Raw genomic sequence first — 13,015 nt, forward strand, 5'->3', positions numbered from 1 at the left:
TCATTCTCCAGGATAGCTTTCCCACTATACTGGATTGCATAGAATTCCTCTGCAGTTATTCTCCTCAATACACAGCAGCAGAATGTTTAGAAGACTAAAGTTTTGATAGCAATGACGAGCACAGCAAAGCATAGCATTCATTACTGGTGGAGTTTGTATTACATTCCCTTGCACTTAATCCTTCCATTTCTTTCCGTAGGGGAGGCCTCTGTTCTCACTACCTTCTGTGTCACAGTAGGAAAAAGCAAGGTTCCAGTGGCTGGCTGCCGAGTACAGAAGGGGCAGTTTGACAGAAAGTTGAAGTTTAAACTAATTCGTAACAGAGATGTTATTTGGAAAGGTAAAACTGCTATCAAAACATTTATCCACACTGATATTCTACTACACATACATGCTCACCATTGGAGTTAGATTGTTAGGCCCAGGCTATATCCTCTGATCTATACAGGCAATGGAAGTCAATGAAAATGTTGTTGTATCTGAAGGTGGAATTTTCTTCTTAAAAAGTTGTTCAGTCACCTTAATACACTGTTTACAGTAGACTTCACCTAAAAAGGACGTCTAGTCCCTGCAAAGCTTGTTTCTTCTTCGAGTGATTGTTCACGTCCATTACACATTAGGTGTACACGCGCTGCGTGCACGGACGTCGGAAACTTTTTCCCTTAGCGGCTCCCGTCGGGCCAGCAGGGCCCCCCCCCCTCCCGCCAGAGCGGCGCCCCTCTCTAGGGTACATATATATCCCTGCAGGCCCGACCCCCTTCAGTTCCTTCTTACTGTCCGTGGCGGCGTTGGAACAACTCTGTCTCTCATCTGAGAGTGTCCCTTAGCATAGTCATTAGTGTTATCTTCACAGTTATCAGCTCTTAGTTGTTAGTGTTAAGCTTAGCAGTTAACAGTTCTTTAGAGTGCTTAAGTTCAGTGGTAGGAGTTTGGTCAACCCCGGCACCGGCCCTGGGCGGCGGGGCATGCTGCACGCCCAAGGCTTCCAGGCTTGTGCCACGTGCCGTAAGCCTCTGCCATTAAGCGACCCTCATGACTCGTGTCTCTGTTGCCTGGGGAAAACACACCAAAAGGAGCACTGCAAGATCTGTAAGGCCTTTAAGCCCAGGACTAAGAAAGAAAGAGACTTTCGCCTTAAGCAGCTGCTCATGGAGACAGCGTTACAGCCCTCCACTTCGACAGCACCATCTGCCTCGGTGCGGAGTGTCCCGGCATCGGTCAGGGACCCGGCGCCGGCGGGACACCAGAAGCCCACGGCACCGACTCAGTGAGGGCACCTCCGGCATCGGTCGTCTTCGCCGCCGAAATCTAAGGGCCAACCCAAGGCCCGAGGACGCTCCCCGCATAAGAGGGCAGCGCCCGCAAAGACCTCGAGTGCACCTAAGGCCGTTATGGCCCCGGCACAGGTCCCGGTGTCAGTGGCTCCGGCGCCGAAAGGCCCATCGAGCCCCGGGATAGGCGCGTCGAGTGAGGAGGAAGGGCTGGAGGAGCTCTTGGAACAGCCCTCCACTCCGGACACATTTGAGGCAGCAAAGGACCTAATTGAATTGTCCGTTGACGGCCCTCCCCAGACTAAGGACGCTCCGCTGCGACTGCCATCCAGAGGCAAGCTGGTGATGGTGCGCCCATCATGGTCGCCATCTCCGCACCGTTCATGGCATCGGTCCTGGTCGAGCTCCACCTCAATGGACTCCCGGTTGCCCTCCACGCAGAGAGCTCCACAGCCGTCGGGCCTCAATAAGAGGCAGGCACTGACCCAGCAGTCATGCTCGAGTTGGCACCGGGACGTGTTGGATACACGATCCCAAAGACTGACCACCCGTAGTCGTTCCCGGTCCCGTGGTCACCGGTACTGATCCAGGTCCAGATCGGTGAGGCGATACTCCAGATCCCGGTCGCGGAGGCACTACTCTCCAACCCCGGACCGGCACCGTTCCACGGCACTGCTGTGGCCTTCCAGATCACCGTCTGTAGTGTCGGAGACTGACTCGGGCCGGTACGGCGGATATGCCCACAGGGCACTGGCCAGTAGAGACTACGAAGCCTCTTGGCATCCTCAATGGGGCCAGCAGGGTCAATGGCCATTCTAGACACCTTGGGCCTACCACCAGCAAGGCCCCCCGTCCGGGGCCTTGAGATCGGGGCCATCAGGGCATCGGTCCCGCTCCCCGCGGTACCGCCCGCCCTCTCGCAAGGGGGCGACAATCTCCAGACCGCAGGAGCGTGAAGGAGTGGACTCGGCACCGAGCACAGTGCCGTCTCAGTCCCACACCATGGGACAGGCTCCTGAGGAGCAACCAATCGGTGAAGGGCAGGAAGGCGAAGATGGGCAAAAGGCCCCGACCTCTTCCTCCTCACCGGACGAAGCCGTAGCGGGTACAACAGTGTCTGGTCCTCCCCCGATTGATCTTCGGGCGCACCAGGACCTGCTCCGCCGTGTAGCCCTCAATCTGGGCTTGCAGGCTGAGGAGACGGTAGAGCAAGAGGACCCTATGGTCGACATCCTGAGCCCGGAGGGCCCCTCCAGAATCGCTCTCCCACTTATAAGAACAGTCCAGTCTAACTACAAGACGGTATGGCAAACACCGGTCTCCAGTGCACCAACTGCAAAAGGCATGCAGAGGAAATACTTCGCCCCATCTAAAGGGTTTGACTTCCTCTTTTCACAACCGTCTCCCTGTTCGCTGGTGGTCTCTGCGGTCAACGAACAAGAGAGTCATGGCCAACAAGCCCCAGCGCCCAAGGCCAAGGAGGCGAAATGCTTGGACTTGTTCGGGAGGAAGGTCTACTCGTCTGGGGGCCTGCAGTTGAGGATCGCTAATCAGCAAGCGATTCTGAACAGACACAACTTTAATTCTTGGACATCAGTCTCCAAGTTTAAAGAATCCCTGCCTCCGGACGCACAACCAGAGTTCACGGCCCTAGTGGACGAAGGGATGGCGGTGTCCAGAACCTTGTTACAGGCCTCCCTTGACTCCGCCGACGCAGCTGCTAGGACAATCGCGTCAGGGGTAGTGATGAGACGCTCGGCATGGTTGCAGGCTTCCGGCCTTCCGCCAGAGGTGCAGACCACCCTGCAGGACCTTCCGTTTGAAGGGTCAGGCTTGTTTTCGGACCAAACGGATGCCAGGCTACATAGCCTTAAGGACTCGCGAGCGACCCTCAAGTCGTTGGGAATGCATACCCCGCTGACACAGAGGAAACCCTTTAAGCCCCAGCCACCACAGAGGCAGTACCACCCTCGTCCTCGCCACGAACCGTACTGCCGTCGTGGCAGAGATAACAGGCGGAGACATAACAATACGCCTAACCAAGGCCAAGGTCATGGCCAAGGCAAGCTGCAGCCAAGAAGTAAACCAGGCTTTTGAAGCTGCGCTCGAGGACGGCGTACCACATTCCATTCCAGATCCACCTCTACGTTTCAGGGACCACCTCGCCTATTTCTACCGTGCATGGTCACGCATAACATCGGACCGATGGGTCCTGCACACGGTGGAGGCGGGCTATACCCTTCAGTTCTCCTCGCCCCCTCCCTTCCACCCCCCTTCCCTCTTCAGGGACCCTTCTCACGAGCAACTCCTCCTGCAAGAGGTGCAGACCCTCCTCGCAGTGGGAGCAGTGGAAGAGGTTCCACCAGACCTAAGGGGAAAAGGATTCTACTCCAGGTATTTCCTGATTCCCAAGGCAAAAGGGGGCCTCCGTCCCATTTTGGACCTACGCAAACTAAACAAGTTCCTAGTCAGAACGCGTTTCCGTATGGTCTCCCTTGGAACTATTATCCCATCCCTGGATCCGGGGAATTGGTACGCTGCCCTCGATATGAAAGATGCGTATTTTCACATCGCCATCCGCCCGGCCCACCGGTGGTTCCTGCGCTTCACCATCAACCAGCACCATTTTCAATTTACGGTCCTGCCATTCGGCCTAGCAACAGCCCCACGAGTGTTCACGAAATGCATGTCCGTGGTGGCAGCCTTTCTTCGGAAAAGAAGGATGCGCGTACTTGGACGACTGGCTTCTTGCAGGCAGGTCAGAGGCCGAGGTCCGCTCCCACGTGACGCTGGCCCTACAGGTGTTCGGCAGGCTCGGCCTACTGGTCAATGTGCCCAAGTCCACGCTAACTCCCACGCAGAGACTGGACTTCACAGGTGCAGTCCTGGACTCGGTGACAGCGCGGGCAAGTCTTCCAGAGTCGCGGTTCTTGGCCATTCAAAGGGTCGTAAGCTCCGTCCAGCAATTTCCCACGACTACAGCAAGGTGCTGCATGCAACTCCTGGGGCATATGGCAGCCTGCACACACGTAGTCAGACATGCCCGCCTAAGGCTCAGGCCGTTGCAGTTGTGGTTAGCCCTATTAGGATAATAGTTCCAAGGGACACCCCTTGGATCTGGTGGTGACGATCCCGGCTCGGGTGTTGAGCTCCCTCCGCTGGTGGCTCGATCAACAGCAGGTTTGTGAAGGGATCCCCTTCACTGCCCCACAACCCACTCTGACGTTAGTAACAGATGCATCGGACCTGGGTTGGGGGGTGCACCTGGGGGAGCTGCGGCCCCAGGGTTTGTTGTCCAGGGAAGACAGGTTGCTTCACAGCAATCTGAAGGAGCGGAGGGCGGTTCGCCTCGCCTGTCAGACCTTTCACGCCACCATAGAAGGTCACAGCATGTCAGTTCTGACGGACAACACTACCGCCATGTTCTATATAAACAAGCAGGGCGGGTCCCGGTCCTCTCCCCTCTGTCACGAGGCACTCCGCTTATGGGACTTTTGTATAGCCCATTCGATCCACCTAATCGCAACATATCTCTCAGGGGTCCAAAACACGTTAGCAGACCGCCTCAGCCGATCCTACCACATGCACGAATGGGCTTTGAGGCGAGACGTCCTGCATTCAATCTTCCGGAGGTGGGGGTTTCCCTGGGTGGATCTCTTTGCCACCAAGGACCACAGACAATGCCCTCAGTTTTGCTCTTTCCAGAACCTCAGCCTGGGATCGTTGGCAGATGCCTTCGCGATTCCGTGGGGAGGGAGCCTGAGCCTTCCCTCCATTCCCACTCATCCACAAGGTCCTCCTCAAGGCCCGCAGGGACAAGGCGACAATTATCCTCATCGCCCCAGTGTGGCCACAACAACATTGGTTCACGACCCTGCTGGAATTGTCCATAGCCAACCCGATTGCCATCCCCCTCCATCGCGACCTCGTCACACAGGACAGGGGTCACCTGCTTCACCCTACCGTCACTACATCTCACAGCGTGGTATCTCTCTGGCTGAACGATGCGGACCACAGGTGCTCCCACTAGGTCCAGCAAATTCTCCTTCGTAGTAGGAAACCCTCCACGAGAGCGACCTACCTGGCCAAGTGGAAGAGGTTCTCCCACTGCCTCATCGCATACAGCCTCTGCAGGCCTCAGTCCCATCAATTCTGGACTACTTACTGCACCTCAAGCATCAAGGGCTCACCCCCGCCTCAAGTAAGGTGCATCTGGCTGCCATATCGGTGTTCCATCCGGGGGAGTTGGGAGTGTCAGTGTTCTCCAACCCCACAGTAGCCCGATTCCTCAAAGGTCTGGAGAGGGTGTTTCCCTATTCGTGCACACCGGTCCCTGCGTGGAATCTCAACCTGGTCCTAAGCTCATGGGGGCCCCCCTTCGAGCCCCTGGCCTCTTGCTCCCTCATGCACCTGTCATGGAAGGTGGCGTTTCTCGTGGCCATCACATCGGCCAGGAGGGTATCGGAATTGAGAGCCCTCACTTCGGAACCCCCTTATACTGTTTTTCATAAGAATAAGGTGCAACTAAGGCCGCACCCTAAATTCCTCCCAAAAGTGGTCTCACGCTTTCACATGGGGCAAGACATTTGTCTACCGGTGTTCTTCCCTAAGCCCCATATGGACCCTAGCCACCGCAGCCTGCATACTCTCTATGTCCGTAGGGCCTTGGCATTTTATCTGGAATGGACCAGGTCACTCCGCGAAACACCTCAGCTGTTCATTGCCATTGCGGAACGAATGAGAGGCCTACCTATCTCGACGCAACGCTTGTCAGCATGGATTGTGCGTTGCATACGCACGTGCTATGAGCTATCCAACGTACCAGACCCAGCGATCCGGGCTCACTTGACTAGGGCCCAAGCGTCCTCGGCGGCTTTCTTGGCGCGGGTTCCGATCCAGGAAATCTGTAAAGCAGCCACCTGCCTCGTCCGTGCATACGTTCACAGCCCACTACGCGATCCATCATCAGACCAGAGAGGACACGGTGGTCGGAAGGGCTGTGCTTCAATCAATTGTACCTTGACTCCTACCCGCCTCCAATGGTAAGCTTGTGAGTCACCTAATGTGTAATGGACGTGAACAATCACTCGAAGAAGAAAAACTGTTACTTACCTTCTGTAACTGTTGTTCTTCGAGATGTGTTGTTCACGTCCATTACACTTCCCACCCTCCTTCCCCTCTGTCGGAGTCACCGGCAAGAAGGAACCGAAGGGGGTCGGGCCTGCAGGGATATATATACCCTAGAGCGGGGCGCCGCTCTGGCGGGAGGGGGAGCCCTGCTGGCCCAACGGGAGCCACTAAGGGAAAAAGTTTCCGATGTCCGTGCACGCGGCGCGCGTACACCTAATGTGTAATGGACGTGAACAACACATCTCGAAGAACAACAGTTGCAGAAGGTAAGTAACCGTTTTTTTCTTGCTTAAGCAATACATCCAGAATTGGTTTTGGACAGACATTTTCTTGACCAATCATCCTGGTGTTCATAGATGCCAACTCCGTGGGTGCTTCGCAGCTGGAGCACCCATGGGGAAAAATTTAGTGGTTGCTCTGCACCCACCAGCAGCCAAGCTCCCCGCCCTCCCCGCCTCTTCCCAAGCGCGCCGCATCCCAGCTCCTCTGCCTACCTCCCAGCGTTTGCCGCCACGAAACAGCTGTAGCACGCTCTGGGAGGGAGGGGAGAGGAGCGGGTTCAGGGGAGGAGGCAGAGAAAAGGCCGGGGTGGGTATTTGGGGAAGGAGTCTAATGGCGGCAGAGAGGAGACCGGGACTTTGGGGAAGGGGTTGGAATGGGGACGGAGCAGGTGTGGAGTCGGGGCGGGGGGCATGGGGGTTGAGCACTCACTGGTGCCATTAGAAGTCGGCGCCTATGCTGGTGGTCCCTCCCAATAAGAAACTTCCACATGCTCTGAACCCCTGACAGCAGTCTGTGTAGGAAGGAGATAGATCAATTAAACTTTGAAAGGAGTAGCACCTGATTTTCAGAACGTGTAAATTATGGAGGTTCAGCATCACTAAAAATCAGAACCTTCTTGCATGGGCCTTGCCATGTAGTTTTTTTGCGGGGAGGAGGTTGTTTGTTTCAAGTCCACATTAGTCTTTATATTGGATCTATTTTTTCCATTCTCTCTCTAGGATTTTTAACTTCACTGAAGCACCATAAAGACGATGTCCAGGTAATAAAAACTGGCATGGATTGTGGCCTCAGTTTGGATAAGAACATAGAGTTCAATATTGGAGATGAAATTATCTGCTATGAAGAAAAGAAAGTTGAACGGACAATTTCATGGGATTCAGGATTTTAAATAATTTTATTTCACTTGAATGTGATGGAGAAAAGGCCTTGCATTATTCCTGATCATCTTTACAGAATGTTCTCATATTAAAGACACTTACAAAGTGGCTTGTAGTGTAAGAATTCTTTGGGTTCTTAACAGGAGTGCCAACAGCTGATATTTCAAAAGTAAAAGGATTTGTTTCAGGGGCTATGAATGACAGGGCTGGGTTCCTCAGTTCTGCAGGATTGTGCCAGCTTTGTAGACCCGTAAGATCACAGGAAAGCATGGGAGCCAGCATGGCAGTGTTAACTCCTTGGATGTTTCAGATGTGAGTAAATACTCTTTTCCTTCCTAAAAAGGTACTATTTCAGGTCACTGTAATACTGTTCGTATTGGTAACAGTTTGGTTGATAGAAATAATTCAACTGTTAAAATATTATCTGAAAAGAATAAAATGGCTAGACAAACACAGAAGGAACTATTGATGTACTGTCACTACAGCCTTTGAGAAAACAAGTGACTTTATGTGAAAGGTTTGGCATTCATTTCAAGAGGTTTCCAGCGCATCATCAAGGATCTACAACCTATCCTGAAGGATGATCCCTCACTCTCACAGATCTTGGGAGACAGGCCAGTCCTCACTTACAGACAGCCCCCCTACCTGAAGCAAATACTCACTAGCAACCACACACCACACAACAAAAACACTAACCCAGGAGCCTATCCTTGCAACAAAGCCCATTGCCAACTCTGTCCACATATCTATTCAGGGGACACCATCATAGGACCTAATCACATCAGCCACACTATCAGAGGCTCGTTCACCTGCGTATCTACCAATGTGATATGCCATCATGTGCCAGCAATGCCCCTCTACCATGTACATTGGCCAAAACGGACAGTCTCTACGCAAAAGAATAAATGGACACAAATCAGACGTCAAGAATTATAACATGGAAAAACCAGTCAGAGAACACTTCAACTTCCCTGGTCACTTGATTACAGACCTCAAAGTCACAATACTCCAACAAAAAAACTTCAAAAACAGACTCCAATGAGAAACTGCGTACAGATGTGGTCTCCTCATCTCAAAAAAGTTATAATGGCATTAGAAAAGGTTCAGAGAAGGGCAACTAAAATGATTAGGGGTTTGGAACAGGTCCCATGTGAGGAGAGATTAAAGAGGATAGGACTTTTCAGCTTGGAAAAGAGGATACATGGTAGAGGTAGTGCTTGTCCTATTTGTTTTTTTTAATGCTTGTAATTTAACTCTGCCATTGCATGTTTCTCTTTTTAAGCTTTCACTCAGTTCCTTCCAAATTTCAACACCATCAGCAATACAACGAACAAAATGCAGGGAAATAGCCAAAGCTACAGAAAAATAGGCTTCAGGGTACACAGCATGTGTTCAAAATTTTTCTTAAGCCCAATGTTGAGAACTTTGGCTGTGACAGTGCTATTTATTTTTTCACAATTTTGTTCACAAACTGTCATCAGATTAGGTCAGTTCTCAATATAGTGCTCAAAACAGTCCACTACTGAGTTCCATCGCATGTCTTCCAGGAGAGTTAGCTTGGTTCCTCTCCCTTTTTTCAGAGCAGCTGCTGTAAAGTGATTGTTATGGAAGTATTTTGCAATTTCTGGAACACTGAAGTCTTTGGCTAGAAGGTGCATAAAATGAGCACTGCAACTGTATGTTATTAGCTTGGGACTCTCTTCTAAATAATTTCTTCTCATCTTGGATACATTTGCAGCATTGTCTGTGACCAAGCTGCGTACTAGACATTTGAATTTTTTCTTCACTTTTCACAGTTTGTTATAGATTTTACTGCTACTTCTTGTAAGTATTCTGCTGTGTGTGCATTTCCTGATGTATCCATTGTTTCTGTAAGGAAGACATTCCCTTCTGTTGTCATATAAGCACATATAATAGGATCATTGTGGACGGACATTGCTCCACCCATCAAAACTCAGGTTAACAATTTTATCCTCTAGATTTTTTGCACACTGCTCAATTTCTCTTTCATGCACTTTATCCAGCAATTTACCTGAGACATCTGCTCTGTTAGGTGGACTGTATCCTGGTTTTAATGACTGAACCATGTTAATGAAGTGTGGGTTCTCAATCATATGGCAAGGAGAGTTTGTTGCATAAACAAACCAGGCAATTTTTTCATCAATTACCTCTTTTTGTAATCTGCTGGTTCTTATCACAAACTTATCTATGGTTGTTTCTGGATGATTTTTTTTTTTTTTGCTACAGGTGATGTACTGTGGCTATGTGATATATATGATGTGACTGAAACACTATCATTAGCAGATAACTCTGAAACTATAGAAAACTATGGTGACCTTGAAGGTGGGTAGTCTTCAGAATCATGTATGTTGAAGATGGATTCTCCTAAACAAAATAAGTCAATGCAGTTATTTAATTATTACCACCATACAGCTAATTTAGTATTACTCGTTGCATTCACTGACACTCAGTATACTTTAAAGGTGAAATTGTAAAAGGACGATCTGCTTATTTCAGCTATTTATTTTTTATCACAACTGCATCTAAAATGATAGTTACTCTCTGGTACTAACAACTCTATTTTTTGCTCAAACCTGAGAATTCAAGAATAATCCAGAAGGAACACAGGCAATCTTTGAGAACGAAGTATGAAATAAAAAAGTTTACCAACCTGAAGATCCTGCATGTTCAGACATGTTCCTTTCATCATCTTCACTGCAGCTTCCTCCTGAGAAGGAACACTTCTCATGATGTTGTTTCATTCAGGGACTCAGGGCTTGCATTTCTTTGTTGCACTGTTTTCATTTTGCACGCATGCCTGTCTTACCCATAGGTAGAGGAACTTCATTAAAATATTCCCAAACTGGGTCTCTTTTACGGCCTACTGCCATCATAGGTTTTCCTTTCTAGTGAGAGAATGGTATGGTAGATCTCAAATCAATGAAGGCTACACTCAGACCTCTAGACTTCTGGAATATGCTGCTCAAACAGTTTCACTTTTGTTTCTACTGCATGTTCCTCCCTTCTCATATTTATCCCCAGACTACTTCTCCTTGTCTAGATCTATTCCACTCCCAACAATCTTCTATTCCTTGAACTTTTTGAAACTTTGCACTTTTAGAGAGAGATAAGGTATTGACTCTGTGTACACAAATTTGCACAGGGACAATAGGGTTGACGTCTGTTATTTCTCACCTCTATATATTAATTTAAAAACATTTTGGTGTTAACAAGCATGTTATCTCTGGAGACATAAATCCAGTTTGAGAACTGCAAAACTAAGCATCTTTGCTGATATCATCTAGACTGATATCTGAGTCCCAGTGAGTAGATAGAAAGATTAACCTAAATAAGCTATACAGAAGCCCCTGGAACTCCATAAGATTGGGTCCCTAGTCCATGAATGATTGGAACTCATTTACAAAATTTTCTTAAACATTACTGAATATATCATCTCATACTATAGAATTAGAATTTATAATCCCTATTCCATGATGAGACATTTTGAGCTATAATGTATCTTAATTAAAACTATCTTTAGATAGGTTTTTTCCCTCAAAAAGCATTTTATCAAAAAAATCCAATTGAAATAAAAAAATATCTGATTTTTTTTATCCACCCTGGCAATAAGTGAGAGACCTAAACATCTAAGTCTGTATGCTGCACTGCCTACCGCTTTTTCTACATGCATGGAAAAAGGAAAAATAACTTTCCCTTTTCTGTATAGCAGGCTAGATAAAATGTTTCAAGGAGGTAATATTGTAAAAGTAGAGTTGCAGTATTGGTAACTACGTAGGGTGGGTAAATCAATTCTGAACTCTAAATGGGAGGCTTCTCCTTTCAGAGGGGACTAAAAATGTAGTTTTGTTCTCTAGAAATGGCAGTTTTCTCTGAATCACACTTACTCAATTAACATGTAAAATCCACTTGGGGTCCTTGCAACTGGCTTATCACCACCAGCAAGAGTCTGCAAGCTGAACTCTCTGTCACAACATGTAACCTCATTCATTGTCTACCATGGGGACAGAATTTAGCTCTGAAATGCAAAGCTGAATCCATCTTAAACGTTGACACTTATACACATCTGCCCTCCCCCTGCCATCCTGCAAGGATAGTAGTGATGGTAATGTGCATAATTGGGGCAAACCCAAACTTATGTAAAGTAGCATCAACACAAATGAAAGTCAACAATGCAGAGCTCTACCCATCCCAGTTGTACAGCACAATGTGCACCTCAGTTTTGCATGGTGTGAACTGAACCTAATGAGGACAAGTAACTCATTCTTAAAGCTGCAGTTCATAACTACAAAGACGAAAGATATACTTTACATGGAAGATGGGTTGTTTTAAAAGTTCTTTACTGATGCTTTTACACAATGAATAGGGCTTCTCTTCCCTGTATCCAGGAGACAGCATGAGCCAGAAGCTGAAGCTTCAGTCAAATTGAAGGTAATACGCTTATTACTAAAGGGGAAGGGAACACATGGTAGCAATTATCATGCAGTTACACCTAATGTGGTACAACTTAATTCCAAATAACATTTTTGTAGAAAACCACTAGATCATATCTCCTTAAGCTTATCCCCTCCCTGACAAAAAAGCAAGCCTCAGATGGTACCATCCTTAACTTCCACTTTTAACTTTTAGTTCCTTTTTGAATCTTATCCTCAACTCCCTTAGTGGCCCTCCTTCCCCATGGGTGACTATCTCACAGCGCCCTGGAAGGCCATTCAGGATTTCTTCATTGTTGCTAGCAAAAGAGGAATTCTGGCAATCAAGCTTTTCCATTAGATAAGTACAATCCCTGCTGAGTATTTTGTAGAAAGACTCCCCTTTATATCACTTGTACAGTGCTAGGACTGAACTAAATATTCAATTCAAAAGGACATCGAACTCTAAAATGGCCTTAAAGGGAGGTTTTGGAATAAAGCTGTTATGATCAATAGTAATTCTATGTAGTCTCACACAGTTTATTTTTAGAAGTAACCATTCCTCTGCAACACTGAGAACTGCAGTGAATTATACTGAATTCATTAAGTTGAGAAGCAGCAGAAAGTAATCATTAAAATAGGATGTTAATTTATAGATGGCCTATGAAAAGCTGAAGTCATTTTACACTCACACAAGGTAACATCTCAGAAATAGGGCCCCAGTAAGAAGGCAACTTAAATTTTAGTTATAGTACTTTCCTTTTTAAACACTATACAAATTAATCCTGTTCCCCAAACTTAGTTCCAGCAAAGTAGGCAGTATCCCCATTTTAGAGGTGGGAAATAGAAGGGGCAGTTCAGAGGATGCCCACGATGACAGCCTCAATACAGCTGAGATTAAAACTGAGTTCCTGGCTCTTCTCTCTAATCCTTACACCTATTTTACCCCTCCTCCACCTCACCAGAGTCAGAGACCTCCTGGACTACGACCAGAGAGACTGGGTGGAACCCCTGATGCTCGCTC

General features: G+C 48.2%; 1 protein-coding gene across 1 annotated transcript in view; it reads left to right on the forward strand.

Moving 5' to 3' along the window:
• MTIF2 (mitochondrial translational initiation factor 2) overlaps positions 1-7,669 on the forward strand; it is a gene marked incomplete in the record, with an annotated part of 44,844 nt that extends 37,175 nt beyond the window's left edge. Inside the window, 2 exon segments of the mRNA XM_034764308.1 lie at positions 200-340; positions 7,403-7,669. Coding sequence (XP_034620199.1) covers positions 200-340; positions 7,403-7,572 — 311 coding nt within the window.
• Between the last annotated feature and the right edge of the window lie 5,346 nt (positions 7,670-13,015).

The sequence above is a fragment of the Trachemys scripta genome, chromosome 3 (assembly GCF_013100865.1).
Source record: "Trachemys scripta elegans isolate TJP31775 chromosome 3, CAS_Tse_1.0, whole genome shotgun sequence".
Taxonomy (NCBI): domain Eukaryota; kingdom Metazoa; phylum Chordata; order Testudines; family Emydidae; genus Trachemys; species Trachemys scripta.